This window comes from Lepisma saccharinum, chromosome 7 (genome assembly GCF_977018435.1).
Source record: "Lepisma saccharinum chromosome 7, izLepSacc3.1, whole genome shotgun sequence".
Lineage (NCBI taxonomy): Eukaryota > Metazoa > Arthropoda > Insecta > Zygentoma > Lepismatidae > Lepisma > Lepisma saccharinum.
In genome coordinates this window covers 14,671,883-14,688,341 of record NC_139235.1, presented here as the reverse complement: position 1 = coordinate 14,688,341, position 16,459 = coordinate 14,671,883, and the positions used below count along the sequence as shown (strand labels likewise).

At 37.4% G+C, this 16,459-nt stretch overlaps 1 protein-coding gene across 1 annotated transcript in view; it reads right to left on the bottom strand.

Annotated features, from left to right (window-relative positions):
- LOC145990105 (uncharacterized) overlaps nucleotides 1-16,459 on the bottom strand; it is a 65,593-nt gene that overhangs the window by 12,074 nt on the left and 37,060 nt on the right. The window contains exons 6-8 of the mRNA XM_083125759.1: nucleotides 15,263-15,369; nucleotides 14,297-14,400; nucleotides 6,312-6,501 (exon numbers count right to left, since the gene is read on the bottom strand). Coding sequence (XP_082981885.1) covers nucleotides 6,312-6,501; nucleotides 14,297-14,400; nucleotides 15,263-15,369 — 401 coding nt within the window. The remainder of the gene's footprint in view (nucleotides 1-6,311; nucleotides 6,502-14,296; nucleotides 14,401-15,262; nucleotides 15,370-16,459) is intronic.

The window sequence follows — 16,459 nt, the reverse complement described above, 5'->3', positions numbered from 1 at the left end:
AAATGGTATAATATACAAAAAGAAGGTAAAGCGCTCCCCTGTGCTTAGCACCACGCCATGAAGGCGTGTAGGGGTAACGCCCCACACTTTCTTGATCCGGTCGTGAGTTGGGCTGATGTGATCAGCATCACGCCCCTGACCGCCTTTACCCCCCAGGGTTTCCCCCAGGTACCCATGTTATTCGACACTGGGTGTGCGCCGAGGCCGCTTCCAACGTTAGAAAAGTTCCCGGACTTGAACCGGCCGGGGATCGAACCCGGGACCTTTAGCATGGTAGTCAGACACGTTACCGACTTTTTTTTTTTTTAAGGAAATACCCCCCTACACGGAGGTATCCCCCACCATTCACACTTTTTCTCATTTTACACTTTTCAATTTTTACAGTTTCTCAGTTTTCTTATCATCTGGACAAACACAAATACCCATGTCTTAGCCGGGACTCGAACCCAGAACCCCTGGCGTTGTAGCGCGCTCTGCTAACCACTCCGCCACGGAGGTAGACATGGCTGACCCACCGCGGCCACACATGGCTAAAATACATACATGGCTAATTACTAATTATGTTATTTTCTAGTGTTGAATAAATAATGTTAATGTAACTGGTTTAGACTTGAATAAAGGCACTCTATCAGCACTTTCTTTTTGCACATTTTTGAAAAAAAAAATCAGAACCCTTTTTTTCCTTCTCCAGACCATAATTTTGCACCTTAAAATCCAATCCCTAATAATAAATATGTACAATAAATAGGAATTGTTTCGGTGAACCACATCAAATTTTTAAGGATACGCCACTGGTAAGTACCTCGTAAGGCTCAACTAAGCAAGCTAGCATTAATGAGGACGTCTGATGAGCCTTCTGTGATCATTAAATTAATTAGTTAACTCTTTAAAGAAGACAATAAACTCTCCGCGGTCATAGCTACATGTGTGTCGCCATGTAAGTTGTAAATATGTGGGTTCTTTCACACAAGTCTTTTAATTCCCTGTGATCACAGTGGGTCTTCCCAGTGGTTCTTTTCAAAGGTACTTTTAAGCCAGCTTTATCCTTTACTTTCAACACATTGTTCCACTCAAATTCCCAATTCGAGAAACACAGTGAAGTAGATCTAAGCCTTTTAGCTTTATTTGTTCTCTGTCGCAAAGAATTCTGGTTCTTGATTAGAATCCGTTGATTTTTCTTGGAACTTGGTGACAAGCCAAATCGAATAACGGTAAATTCAGCCTAGCTTTCTGCTTTTACCGTTTGTGTCGGTGCTGCAATCGAAGTGTTGATTAGAAAACTAAATACATTGCGCATAGGCGTCGGCGTTAGTGGTGGGGGGGAGGGACTTTTTGCTATATTATTATATTCTATATTTACACACAAAAATGTCTGTCATCATAATCCCGATGCGTCCTCTCGTCTTTGCGCCCTACCGAAAACACACATTCGGCGTCTGCTGCTCACAATCTCTAATGGACTTACAAACAATAAAGCACGACTGATTGGCCTGGCATTCACTGAACAGAAACAATGACTCGCGCCGACTGAACAGCACTCTCTACAAGCCAATTGCAATAACATCCTAGTATTTCTATCAGATCGACGCTTATCACCCTTATGTTTACAGCTGTGGCCGTGTCAGTTTCCGGTCTGGTCTGCATGAATATTTAGATTTGTTTTCAAAAATGGATGCATAAAAATATTCTTGCTGGGAACGCTAGCAATATAAGACAAAGGGGATATAATTTCACTAGGTGAGTGCGTCTCCTTCACACGACAAAATACACAGTCAACCAGACATGGTGTTCTTCAGGAACTGCGCAAAAATGGAGATGGGGGCAATAGAAAATTTCCTAAATTCAGTTGGGAATGTTCACCTCCCGTGTGTAACATTTTCAATATCCCTATATTGTAAACCTTACATAATCAGAAAATTGACGTATATATGCTTAGTTAAATTTTCGGCTATCAGAGGGCGTCGCCCCCTGAATAGCTCTACCGGTGCTGCCTCTAGCGGCAAAACTTGGTACTTGTGGGCTAGCCGTAACCTCGACACACAGCCGCACTTGCACTCGATCGCCTGGGAACGAAACGGCAACAACCAGCCTTGCACTGACATCCTTTTCTTCGCCGGTGGAGAGAGACGTACCTGACCAGTGGCGGCTCGCGGTGATCCAAAGTGGAGGGGCGATAGCTCACAAATTTGCTCTATTGATTTGCTTTATTTTACTTCGCCTTTTGTGCCACATTTGGCTAATTTGCGAAGATGGGGATGAGTGATATGATGAAATTGATGAATGGACACTCACAAACATCCATGCCCAGGCCGGGATTCGAACACGGGACCCCTGGCGTCGTAGCGCGATGTGCTAACCACTCCGCCACTAGGGCCAGCACAAATTTGCTCTACTAGTAATGTGAGTTTAAATGATGAATATCGTATAACAGCCAACGTGATAAGAAATTGATACGTTCGTGTTTACCGAATATCATGTTTTACACGTTTAAAATTAATAATTATTTAACAGTAATGCGAAGAAGATGGAAGAAGAAATAGAATTCTAACAGATTTAGTCGTTTAAGAGAGGGGAAAATTCAGAAGAAGGGATATTAATTTTTACACAAGTTGATAAGCACAATGACGAATATTTACGTGCATTGATCGTGAAAATTTCTAGTATAAAGTTACACAGAAAATGTCTCCTGTCCAACATGACTAATTGATATGTGAAAAAGGGCACCAAAATAAATATCTCACTGGAAAGGTGATATCTGCTTTACCAGAAGCTCTAAAGTAAAAACTTCAAACTTACCAGAAATCTTCAGACATGCTTGTAACTGAAATTCATCCTTCTGTCCTTCAACGCGAAATTTGCGAGTGAACTCACGACCTCCCTTCTTTGACACTTGTTCTAGATTCAAATTCGGACTAGATTTTTTATGTTTATTTTTTCATCCAGACTGGTAGAAAATCTTCGCACCAACAATTTCTCCACACTATTCATCGCGACAAATGCACAACTACAGCACACAACTACCGAAAAAGCTTCACTTTCGATGAAAAAAGAAGAAACAACAAGTGTCAATACTATCGTCTTCCCATCCGGTCGTTTTATTACTTCGGGGTTGCCAGACAATTTTGCCAACTTTTAAGACATTTGTAGTTTACAGGTTGCTGTAGCTGCTCTTGGTGAGTTTAGATGACGAGTTTCTAATTTATTTAACATCCGCCTTGAAAAGAAATTGGAGAACTTTGACATTATCAGGATTTTTTTTTCAAACGTGCTAATCAAAACATGTATTTAAATCTACATCATGTACTCCACACCATTGTAATTCAAATGTACTTTTCACTATACTCAGAAAAAATACAACGCATATATACGATAATTTTGCGTGTAACGAGAATCTATAGCCGACTTCCGTGGCTAGCATACCGCATTACAAAGCCAGGGCTCCTGGGTTCGAATCCCGGCATGCGTATGTGTGTTCTTTGTGAGTGCCCCTCCATCAATTTCATTATATCATCCATCACTCATCCTCATCGTCGTGATTACCGAAAAGTAACAGAAAGCGACGGTAAGTAACAAAATTCATGCAAGAGTCTGTACTTTTTCAGTTATCGACATTTTCTTTCCTCATTGGAAATTGCGTTATTTATTGCTCTACTCTTATGTCATAAATGAATAAGATTATGGAATACAGAATATTTTTTTTTCAACGGTTGGTAATTTTCTTTCTTATGTTAACTTCATTGCTTCTGGCAACTCTTCATTGTTTAACGTTCTCCGGAGAGAGGGCCAGTTTCGCCTAGGGGGTGGGTTTCGGACGACAAACCCTCCAACCTCCCTTGGACATATCCCGCGCGTATTATTCCGCCAGTTATCTCGCCTCTTACCCCTCGCGACCGCGCCTGAGAATGCTCTACGTCTCGTAAAGTGGGAGGACGGCGCCCCGCCAGATTTCTCTCGAAGTTCCGTATTCCCCCGCACGGTGGCGTGCAAACTTTGCAATTGTCGCGGAAGAATGAATACAGAACCGACTAACCAACGATCTAAAAGCAATGGAATATTTGTAATTCAGACAATGTAAAAGCTAATATATAAATGTTAATGTAATGTTTGTTCACTTGTGGTTGCACACGGCAGTGCGGCGTCCGTATCGTCCTTATGAGCGGCCGCCCCTGTACCTGACCATGCTGTTGGTAGAATAGAGGCCAGCCATTTCAGCCAAGAGTGTGATGGGCCTACGACTTAGAACATAGGACTACAAACGGGGTGTGGTGCACGTAGCAATAGAGGCAGAACTTTGTGTATTAGGTACGTAAACTCTTCCCGTGCAATAGGAACATAACATCGTATTTTTGCCGTATCTGTGTCGTAATTTTTACGTTCCCCCCCTTTTTTAAGGCGATAAAGACTTGTATGTTCAACACCCCCCCCCCCCTTTGTCCTCCTTGAGTGCGCGTTGATAGACCAATTGTCCATGTACCTTTTTTGTCAAATGGACAAAACAATGAAAATTGGACGTGACGTATATGAACAGAATTAAGTTATGTTTGTTGATCTTTGTGCCCCAAACGTTTATTCAGACTATTTGCGCCTAGTGCATACATAAATAACCTAAGAACGGGCGCACGCTAAATTAACGAACAGTCGAGCCTCCATCTTCGTACTAGCAATGCAATTCTCACTGCCCATTTAACGTTTGTCTAGTGATTCAAAACCAAGTTTAATTAATTTGGAACTTGCAGAGAAAAACTACGATCCTTTATTGACTCCCTAGTTGGGACAGAACTAGTTATTCCTGTTAGTCTCTCCCCCTCCTTTGCGGTAGCATTAGAATACTCAAGGATCAGAATAATAACATTAATAAGTGAGGTATGGTTATACCCAATTGCATTAATTAACGTATTGGTTAAATGTTGAATTTACAATTGTGTGATTGAGTGTGTTGCAATAATGCATGCACGTGTACGTAACGCGTATTTATGATTGATGCTCAATTAAATGCTAATGGTTGAATAGGTGCACGCGGGACGTGCTAGAAATGAACGCATGGTTGCACGCTTTTGATAAATATAGACATTTCATGTATCGTTATTGTTAAAGTTGATGCTGTTTATTATGAGCAGTCTTGTTTTGGAGAAATAAAACTGTGTTATTGAGCAATTACATTTATCTTCTTCATGGTTGGAATTTTAAGTACACTATTTTGTTTGCTACCTTTTTGAATTTTGGTTCGTTAGCTTATGTAAGGAACGTACGTCACCAGACGAATAATAACTAAAAATACGAGTGGTTTTTGTGGGGCATTTGTTGTAAAAAGAGAGAGGTAAAGACGTTGGTTTAATTACTAAAACTATTATATATAATGGAGAAGGCTTAAAAGGCTATTCGTTGTCGGGACCCTTTGTATATATATACGTGTTTTTCTCTTACAGGGCCTTTGTCTCGCGCTTCTCGTGGGTTCTGCTCGTAAACTCCAGCATTATCTTGCGAGAAGTGCGACACAAATCTAGAATTTGTAACCAATAGTACGCGTCTCAATTTCATTTTTGCAGCTGCGGTTGTCGCGCAGCCGCTTCCAATTTAAATATCGCGAGCAACCGCAACTTGACCCCAACTAATACGTTACACTTGCTCATCCTCTGGTGCGTGTCAATGACCAGCGCAGGCCGGAAACAAGCGAGAGTAGAGTATAGTGATGTCGCATACACCATAAAATCCATTTTGTATGGGGAATTATTGTTCGTGAGGATTAATTTGTTCTTTGAATGTAGTTCACAACTTGTTTTAACGTTAATAAACGGCACAAGTACTTCCTATAAACAGTGAGGTATTTTTCAATTTTCCAGTGGTGTAGGGAAATTTCCAGTTATTTCTTTCGAAGCATTGAGATATTATATAAATTATAAAAGTTATATATATATATATATATTTCTATTGTATACCTTTAATATATAAAAAATGTGTATCCCAATTAAGCCTTTACTGTATTACTAGGCCATTACGATAAACGATTTTTGGGGCCGCCCTGTTGAGGAAAATTGCCACCGCCCTCTTGAAAGCTCCAGTCCGGCCCTGGCGACAACTCATATCAGTTTTACTTGTAATTACCAGTCTTTTATACACAGGCGTAACTTCTGACTTATCTTTAGGGGGACAGAATCGAACTTGGAGGTTAACTTCGGGAGGACAGAATCAAAAGAGTTTTCAAGCCAATAAAAATATCATCCAGGATTATTTTAATAAATTTTACATTTGCAAAATATTAAAAAAAATACTTAATCTTAAATCTATATAAAGAGTGGATTTTCAACACTTACAGCCATGTTTAGATCTTGGGTTATGTTCCTGTGGTAGGATTCCCACATATCTTCCAAATGCTGTCTGGTCATTTCGTAGCTCCCATCGACCGTTAACAGCGAGACAGAGAAGTTGACCAGGACGCAGGTCTCACTGTCAGGCCAATTCACTGGGCAAGGGCTCACCTTCCAGAAGTGGACATTTTCTTTCCTGGATGTAGCAAAATTATGAAATTATAATATCAGTTAAAAAGGAAAAAAAAAGGATAATGAAAAACTGCACTACATTTTTCACCACAATAAGAAAACGAAGCTTGCGTTCGCAGAAAGGGCCTTTCCCCTCCTCCCCCCAAAGTAGGCGTATATGATGTAAGTTCATATTTAGGGCGAGTGTAAGATAAGGTGACCTGTTTTTTAAAACGATAAAATGGGACATTTATCATATTTTCCTGAAGGAAAACTGGATAAAATTAGACGGCAAAATGTACATACTTTAATGTAAAAACTGAACGTCATACTTATGTTTGAAACTAATTAAATAAATAAATACATACAGTGCACATAACTTACATAATATGGTGCACTCCAACCAAGCATGTAATTTAGAATTAGAAGTCGTTCATTGATATTTTGCCATGAATGGATTTTTTGATTACAGCCTTCTCTTCAAATAATATTTTGTAAAAATTTACACACTGGTGATTAAAGTTCATCTTATTAATCAATATAGCTTTCAAAGTTTATACTTTGTTCTTGTCACGTCTCCACAAAGATTAGTGCATGAAAACACTCATTCAGTGGGAGGCATTAGTTTTAGGCAAACAGAGGAAGAACTCCAATATATTAAGAAAATTGGAATGTGACACGTTGTTCACATGTGAAATAAATTTTACCCAACAATGACATATAATAATAGTATGCAAGTCATTGTCACGAAATTGGCTTCCCGTTTTGGGCCAAAGAAAATCGAGAGAGGGACTCAAAAAATGAGACTGTCCCGGCAAATACTTAACGTCTGGTCACCTTAGTGTACGGGTAAATTTAGAGACAAAATGGCCACAAGACTGCTATCAATCCAACGGTCGCCATCTTCTCGCTTACAGAGTACCAGGAGAGGATGGATGCAAGCAAGGGTGCCCGCAGGATTTTTTCTCAGGGGGGGCAAAGTAAGATTTCATATCTTGACCATGGGCGTCGGGAGGGGGTTGTCAACCGGGTCGGTGGACCCCCAGGAAATTGACATCGTTTATTAAAGATACAAGAAAGCCGAAAGTTTGTTACTGGGTCATTCGATGCCAAACGATCAAATGGTGGTTGCATGACCATTTTAGAAAAAAAAATATTTAGTACATACGTTTGCACATGTTTCTAAATATCAAAACCAATGTTCAAAAAAAGTATTGTCTTTAGTTCTCCTGGGGCAGCCATTTTTCCAACATGGCGCAAGGCTTTTTTTGCTCAGGTAGCTTAATATCTCAAAAACCATAAGAGCTAGAGACCTGAAACAAAATTCATTTTGTAGCTAATAAAGTATACTTTCTATGATATTCAAGTATGTTTTGCTTAAAATTGCATCGCAAGTATGAAAATTATGGTGGAAATTGTGGTAACAATAGTTAAAAAAATGTATTTTTAAGCCCGAATTTTTCAATGTGATGAAATGAAGGTTTCTAATAATTTACTTAGGAACTTGGTGAAAGAACAAAGAATTCTGCCTGATTTAACAAAGAGAATGAATAGGAAACTGGACCTGACAACACCAACTGGTCAGGGGTACCTAATAAATCAAACATTTTGCAATTAAATTTCTCAGATTTTCAATTTGCATACCTTGTAATTTCAATTTCTGGTAAGTCAAGTATTAAAACCTTATGTTACTATATTTTCTAAGGCTTTATTTAACCCAAATTTATAAAAGAAAAAGAAAATACTTCATTATTCTAAGTATGGGATGTAGTTTAACCTTACTTTGCAACATCAGAAATTAGGTGACATACGTTAGCTCATACTGACCAAAACGAGTTGAATCTAAACGTTGAGATTTTTACTGTGAGTTAGGTTCATACAGGGCTTCCTTTGTGCCAAATTTCAGAATTTTTCAAGAGGACCCATCTGAGATATTTAACTCCGAAAACTGTCAAAATTCAATGAACAGCCATGTTTGAGCCCATGCTGTAAAAAAGGTGGAATTTCTAAGCACTGATATTTTATTTACAGACACCCTGCAGGCAGGTCTACACATGAAAAAAAACATCAAGCCATAGACTAAACCCCTTCATTGAAAAAATCAGGCTTAAAAATCCAATTTTTTAACTATTGTTACCCCAATTTCCACCCTAATTTTCGTACTTACTATGCAATTTTATGCAAAACATATTTGAATATCATAGAAAGTATACTTAATTAGCTACAAAATGAGTTTTGTCTCAGGTCTCTAGCTGTAATGGTTTTTAAGATATTAAGGTTTCTGTATACTGCTACATGAGCAAAAAAAGCCATGCGCCATGTTGGAAAAATGGTTGCCCCAGGAGAACTAAAGACAATATTTTTTTTTGAACATTGGTTTTGACATCTAGAAACATGTGCAAACATATGCACTAAAAATGAAATTTTTCTAAAATAGTCATGCAACCAATTATTAAAATTCTCTTATTGTTAAGAACAGAAATGAACTTCTTTTAGTTAGTATCCGAACAGAATAATCAAAGTAAAAATGCATTGGATCGAAAATATTGAGTCAAAAATACAGGAACAAAGTTATATTCTACCATTTCTTCCAAAGAAAAAATGATTTCACAGTTGTCAAAATTCTAATAATTACAGTTGTAGGTGAGAGGTCACACAACAAACTTGATGAACAAAAATATCCCCTAACATTAAAAGCCTTTTCTTGAACGGGACGTGCAAAGGTTAATATCAAAATGCATTTCAGATACAAACTGCACGAAATGCAAAATAAATCATGGAAAATAGTTATGCTGATATTCACTCGTTTGGTGGATTGGGTCTACAAATGTATACAGAGTGTTTAAAAAATCGCGCAACCCGAACTTTGAAAATTTATATCATGAAAAGCGTAAGAGATATTTACACCGGGTTTGCTGAATTATAAAGCCTCATCCATTGACATATTTCTCAATGCTTAACATTATCAATTTATTCCATACAGAAAATTTAATAAATTATTAACTGGCGGAAGGCAGCGTTAAAATTTTTTCAGAAATGCACTTTTGAGTGAGAAAACAATGTAAGAAATTATCGGAGAGTTATAATTAGACGTCTGATGAATGATGCCATGCCAATCTGTCATTTACAACCAATAATGATCATGTGCATCATTTGATGGATTTATGACTGGCGATTTTATGGGTTGAGTGAAAAAGTACCATTCTTGAGATATATCTCTGTAACTGGCAACACTAGCAGGTCGAAATTTTGTCACCAGACGCACGCAACATGTGCCTAAGTATTGTCCATACATTCACGTGAAAAATCTTGAATCATGATTTTATAGCGAAATTGTACTCTTGAGAGAATCCTAGGCTGCCGCTGGCTGCCCTGAATTGTCTTCGCTCTCGCTTCGTCATTACAGTGCCTGGTTGATTCAGCATGGCCTATTCATTGGAGCAGCACCCGTGCATTGTTGAAGAGTATTTTACTACTCATTCTTACACTCATGTGCAAGAGGTTTTCCAGGAAAAATTCCCTGCTTCTGTTTCTCTCATCGAAGAAAATGCATCATAATTCTTTATTTCGTTTTGTTTCACTGATGAAGCTTAGTTCCATTTGAATGGTTATGCTAACAGCCAAAACGGCAGAACATGGTCCGCTGAAAATACTCGTGCGTTCCACGAGGTTCCGCTCCATCCACAAAAACTTGGAGTTAGGTGTACTGTAACACATGAGTATTGCGTTTACTACTGTTGTCAGACTGTTTCTGTTTTCCGACTTGACAACATTTGATTGATTGATTGATTGATTTGCTATACTTCGCTTCTTCTGCCACTTTTGGCAAATTTGCGAAGATGGCGATGATTTGATGAATTGACACTCACAAACATCCATACCCAGGCCAGGATTCGAGCCTGGGACCCCCTGGCGTTTAATCAACAATATTAAACACCCACAAATAAATGATTCCACATGTTGTTAAGAGTTGAGATTCAATTCTCAGATGTTTTCAGCAAATTAACAATGTTTATAAAATATTGTAATTGCTTTTATTTGGATAAATGATAACATTAATTTATTAACCCAGTGATAACCTTCATGATTAGTTTAGTGATTTCATCCGAGCACTTAATGTGCAAATTGTAATAATAATAATAAAAAAGTTGACATGTATTAGCTAGCAGGACTCACCCTTGTCATTTCATAACAATGTCCCGTCAGCTGTGTTAGAATGGCAGGGTTGCCAGGTGCGCAGAAACTTTCAGTTAAAAGTCAAATTTCGGCCCAAAATTATAATATTGATTTTTCACGAAAATGTATGGACAATACTGAGGCACATGTTGCGTGGGTCTGGTGACAAAATTTCGACCTCCTAGTGTTGCCAGTTACAGAGATATATGTCTCAAGAATGGTACTTTTTCACTCAAACCATAAAATCGCCAGTCATAAATCCATCAAATGCTGCACATGATCATTATTGGTTGCAAACGACAGATTGGCATGGCAACACTCATCAGACGTCTAATTATGACTCTCCGATAATTTCGTACATTGTTTTCTCACTCAAAAGTGCTTTTTTGGAAAAGTTTTAACGCTGCCTTCCGCCAGTTAATAACTTATTTAATTTTCTGTATGGATTAAATTGATAATGTGAAGCATTGAGAAATATCTCAATGGATGAGGCTTTATAATGCAGCAAACCCGGTGTAAATATCTCTTACGGTTTTCATGAATAAATTTTCAAAGTTCGGGATGCGTGACTTTTGAAATTTTTATTATTTCGAATAAAATTTGTTTTTATTAGTTTATAATATTCATTATTGTATAATGACATTTATAACCGTGGTAATAACACTCATTGTTATTTTTCTGCGATTCAACTTTTATCATTTGCCCAATCCCCCCCCCCCGCAAATATTTCTGGTGAGACCCCTAAGCCATAAAACATGTATTTTACCTGATATTATTATTTTTATTAGTAGTGCTTATTATTATTATTTATTATTAATAATATTTATTTATTATTATTTATTAGTTGTAATTATTGTTATGTTACAAATTATAAAATTGAAGTTGAGTGAAATTACCTTGACACTGTTGACAAATTGCGACTTGAGTTCACTATTTCCATAGAGCCTGAATTCGCCTTGCTTACATTCCTTAACATATGATGATGAACAGTTCTTTATTGTTTTGTACGTACTTTTTCACAATGCATAGATGTCAAACAGAGACAACTTAATCTGCTCACCATCCTGGTCAGGCGGGAAAATCCAATGGTTATTCTTGTTTTTTTTTTTGTTTTCTCTTGTCAAAAAATTATCGAAATTGATAGGTTTAACTCCAGAAGTGCCAAAACAATCACTTAAGGAGGGAGGGAATAGTGTGTAGAATTCAAGATTTTTAATGCGTCCATATATTTCGAAAGTTTCCCGTCCTGAAACTGGTTTGGAAATGGCGAATTCTTCAGTCCCGAAAGACGGGATTATAAAAAATTCCCTTCCGAATCCCGTCCTGACCAAAAAAAAAATTCGTCCTGCATAGCCATAGCTACGTCAGTCAAGATGGTTCTAATGCCTGTGGTAAAAACGTACTTTCTTTATTTATGGCAGTAATTGCTATAACTGACAGTCTGCAAGTCACAGAAAAAAAATAGTAATAAAATATCATCACTAGAATTACATGGTATTTTCTCAGATATCTCAGCCATAGGCGGAGTTCTGGAGGGGCCAGGGGTTGCCTGGCCCCCCCAACTTAAAAAAGACAACAAAATAACACATGATTCAGTTCAGTTACTACCTTTTTGTTATGAAGCCATACCGCAAATCTTGACGTTTGGCATGATGGCATGTGCGGTAATTGCGCCGCAATAGCGGGTCTTAGACGATTTGATTGATGTGTACAGTTTGAAGAAAGAAAAATGTAAAATCACTTTGTGTTGAGTCAACAGTTACTGCTGAAGCATCAAAAGAACTTTTCAATTTAATTTTTCTAAAACTTCTGAAGCTTACTATTTTACCGTAACTTTTTTAAAGTAATACGAGTATTGTATCAATAAAAAAATAATGAAATGCAAAATGCAATAATCGTACTGTTCTGCTTCTTTTAAACCTGACAACCAATATACTAATTAATATTTGTTTACTTAAGCGAGGAAATTTAACATTTTCAAATCTAAAAGGCCTAGAACTCAGTGTTCTTAAGTTGTTGTTTTTTTAAATATCCGGGGGAAGGCCTCCGGACCCCTTATAAACTAGGGGATATTCAATACCTGAGGGTTATTGAATATCCCCTAGTTTATAATATCATATGCTTCTCCCAGAGTCTGGCCCCCCAAAGCAAAAGCTCAAACTCCGCCCATGATCTCAGGGAGGCAATTTCTTCCCCCTGATCCCCCTTGAGGGCGCCCATGGATGCAAGTTTGTAGAAACATCTAGTGCTAACCAGGGGCGCCGACTTGTCAAAATTATCGGGGGGGGGGGCTCTGATCACTGAAGTAAATGAATGACTTGTAAAGAAAGAGCATGGGACAGGTGCAAAAACCTTAGTGTTGACGGCCTCCTCGATGGCGCAGTGGTAGCGTCGTCGCCTTGTAATAAAGGGGTCCCGGGTTCGATACCCGGTGGAGGCACAAGTGGTTCGGATCCCACTTTAAACTGTAGGTCCAGTCCCGATTAGCCTTACTGTGCATAAAGTGGACTTAAAACACTAACTCAAACCAAACCAAACCTTAGTGTTGACGTACCCATAAAAATAACGAATATTTACAATATTTAACAGTTTTATTTAATTAGTTACATAAATGCTAACACAAATCGCAGGAAAATAGTTTTACTTTTTTGTTCTTGCTACAATATTTTTTACTTCTTAAATTTAATTTTGCAATTATAAAAAAACACATAGCACACCGTGCTTTAGCAATAATGCATTTGATCATAGCCGTTCCCACTTTTGCAATACAGACTTTTCATAAGCATTCCTTGCGTACTTTACTTCAAGCCAGTGTTAAATAAACTCAAAGACTTTAGAATTATTTTCCCCTTATTCTTTGATTCTTTGGACTAGAGGAAGAGATTTCGAGGATAACTAAATATCGTACATATCAATATTGCCTGAAAGTTGTGTTTACGACCTCAAATTGTTCAGAATTCACTAAAAAAACATATTGGTATAATTGTCATATCACCTCGTTATTTAGAAACTCTTTTTAGTAAAAATGTTAACAATACTCATAATTATATATACTTAGTATATAGTAATAAGTCATGTGTTTTGCTGTCTCCGGTCATAGACCCCAAAGTTGATGGTTTAGCGGTCTCAGCCCCCCCAAATTGATGGTCTAGAACATTTCAAATGTGTATTTAAAATTATGTACATGTGGCACAATTCAGAGTAAACTTTACAAGAGAAGCAAAATAATACATTAGATCCTCTTAACCAAAATTATTTGAGAGGCTCTGCCCCAACATCATTAACATTGGGGGGGCTCGAGCCCCCCCAAGCCCCATGGAGTCGGCGCCTATGGTGCTAACCTTGAAGATATCTAGCGGCAACCATGAAAAACTAAGATTCTATAGCTTTTATTTGGTGCATGTTATATGTTGAATTGTAATATAATTAAGCCTTGCTTCCATATTAAAAACACTAAGTTGCTGACAAAGGCAGTTTATTAAGATAAAAGACGTTAAGTGTTTTTTATCTTAATAAACTGCCTTGGTCAGCAACTTAGTGTTTTTATGTTATATGTTGATTTATAATTCGACGAATCCTTTTCGAACACGGTGCAGTTTGAAGAATGAACAAACACATGGTGCTTATTTGTATAAAATACTTACGTTATACTGTAGTTCCAGTCTATGACTTGAGACAAGACAATACTTCCATACTCCTCAGTCGTCTTACCTACAGAACTTCTGAACTGGTCCGAGGAAATATAAAACTATAACGAAAAACCAATTCCATAATTAGAAAAGTCAGGGTATAATTTGGAAACAATTGAAATTCAAGATCTCTCAGCAAATGTGAATCGGAATTGGAAAATCCGAAACTGGACTAGCATATGCAATACTTGATTTTCAACAATAATCACTAAATAAAAGTTACATTGTCAGTTAGTTAGAAAGAGCTTGCGTGTTTTTGGTGCCACCAAACACCTGGTTGTTTTCTATTATTCAAGTACTTTCACAATTACTTCACTCTTTTGCAATTTATGAAAGATCCTAGCTCAAAATTTGAAGTAACTTGATAGGAAATTTCTTAAATTTTCAGTGCATTTTCAAATAGCTTTCAGGATCATTACTAAATTCTTGGTTCTAATTCTAATAATATTATCCTGAAATTTTGCACAGATGCTTACAAAATATCTTTCTTTAACATATATTTTTTTGCAAATTTTCAAATGCTATTTTTGAGATTTTGAAAAATATTTTTTTGAAAAAAAGCTAAAATTTTGCTTTTTTCTAAATATGTCTGTTGCATATCATAGGAAAACCCTTTAAAAGAGTTTTAAAATGAGCCCAATATGAACTTTGTAGCTGAAATAGGTACCGAGATATTTGGATTAATATAAACAACAATTGCAGAGAAAATGTTTTTTTTTTTTAATTTTCAAAAATTAATTCCAGAAAAACTGCATATCCAAAAATTCTGAAAAATTGCAGTTTTCACAGTTTCTATGGATACATTTCATGAACCAAAAATCTAAAAGGTGAAGGTTTCAAACTAATTCTTCACTGGTTGATTTGATATCGAATGAGCCAATAAGAATTAATGAAGAGTTTAAGTAATAATTTTCGAAGTACCTCATCTGGTGACTTTCCTTCCAGATATACTTGGATGGTGTCTTCCACTGTGGCAGGAGGCACTGTGGTCGGTGGAGACGTAGGAGGGTCCGTCGTTGTTAGCTCCTCTGAAAGACAACATTCACGTTAAGTTTATCCTGCAATTTCATGCTTCTTGATAGTAATGAATACTTCTGATAAGATTCGTTTATTCTATTAGCAGGGAACGGATTTATATGTAAATACATATTATGTATGAGGCTGAAATCAGTTATATTTTGTAATGTCTTTGCGCACCATGCAATGTAGATACGAAAAATTCAGTTTTTATTTTCCATATTTGCACATACATTAGGCTTTAGAGTTGGGTGAATTTTTTTGCGAATATCTGACAAATTTGAAATACACTCCCATTACTTCTTGCGATATTGAAGGCAGTTTTAGTCAATATAAATTCATCTTAAGAGCAGCGGTGGTGCCGGGATTAATCAAGGGATGCTGAGGAGGTGCGGAAAGAAATTTAGTGGGTGCGATGTTGAAAATAAGGAAAACCATGAAACACGCATGCAACCTTTCAAAACTGGGGAGCAAGGTGCCAAAACGGGGAGGGGGGGCAAAGACAGTTTAGCATAGTGCGGGGGCAAAAATAAGAAAAAGCGGGGGCAACTGCACCCCTAATCGCCGCCACTGATTAACATAAATGACTGACTGAAATGAAATTGTGTGTGAAATATAATAACATTAGATTGACATTCATTTTCCAGGCAGGCTGTTGTCACGTGCCAGTTTCACACGACACAATGAATGTTGCAAGGAGGAATGGTTTCTCGGAAGCGACGATAGATGGCAGCACGCCATATAAAGAAGAGCAGAGCTCGTTGTACAAACTAGGAGCGGAGAAGAGGAATTATATATATTATAGTAAATTGAAAAATATATAAAAGAAGAGTTCAAATACTATAAAAGAAGTAAATAGAATGATGTATATAGTAAATTAAAAGAATTAAGAATATGGCCGCAGATGAAACGTTTACGAAAGTCATTAAGCGAGCAAATGAATTCAGAAATGTATCTCATCTCAATTTCTTGTTGATTCTCTGACGAGGAGAACATCGTCAGCTTTTGCATTTGTCCGTTCCCGGTGGCGCTGTGGTCAATTAGACGCCCCGAAGCACTTTACGGTTGCGCTTCTTTTTAGTCGCACTGGGCCATTGGCAG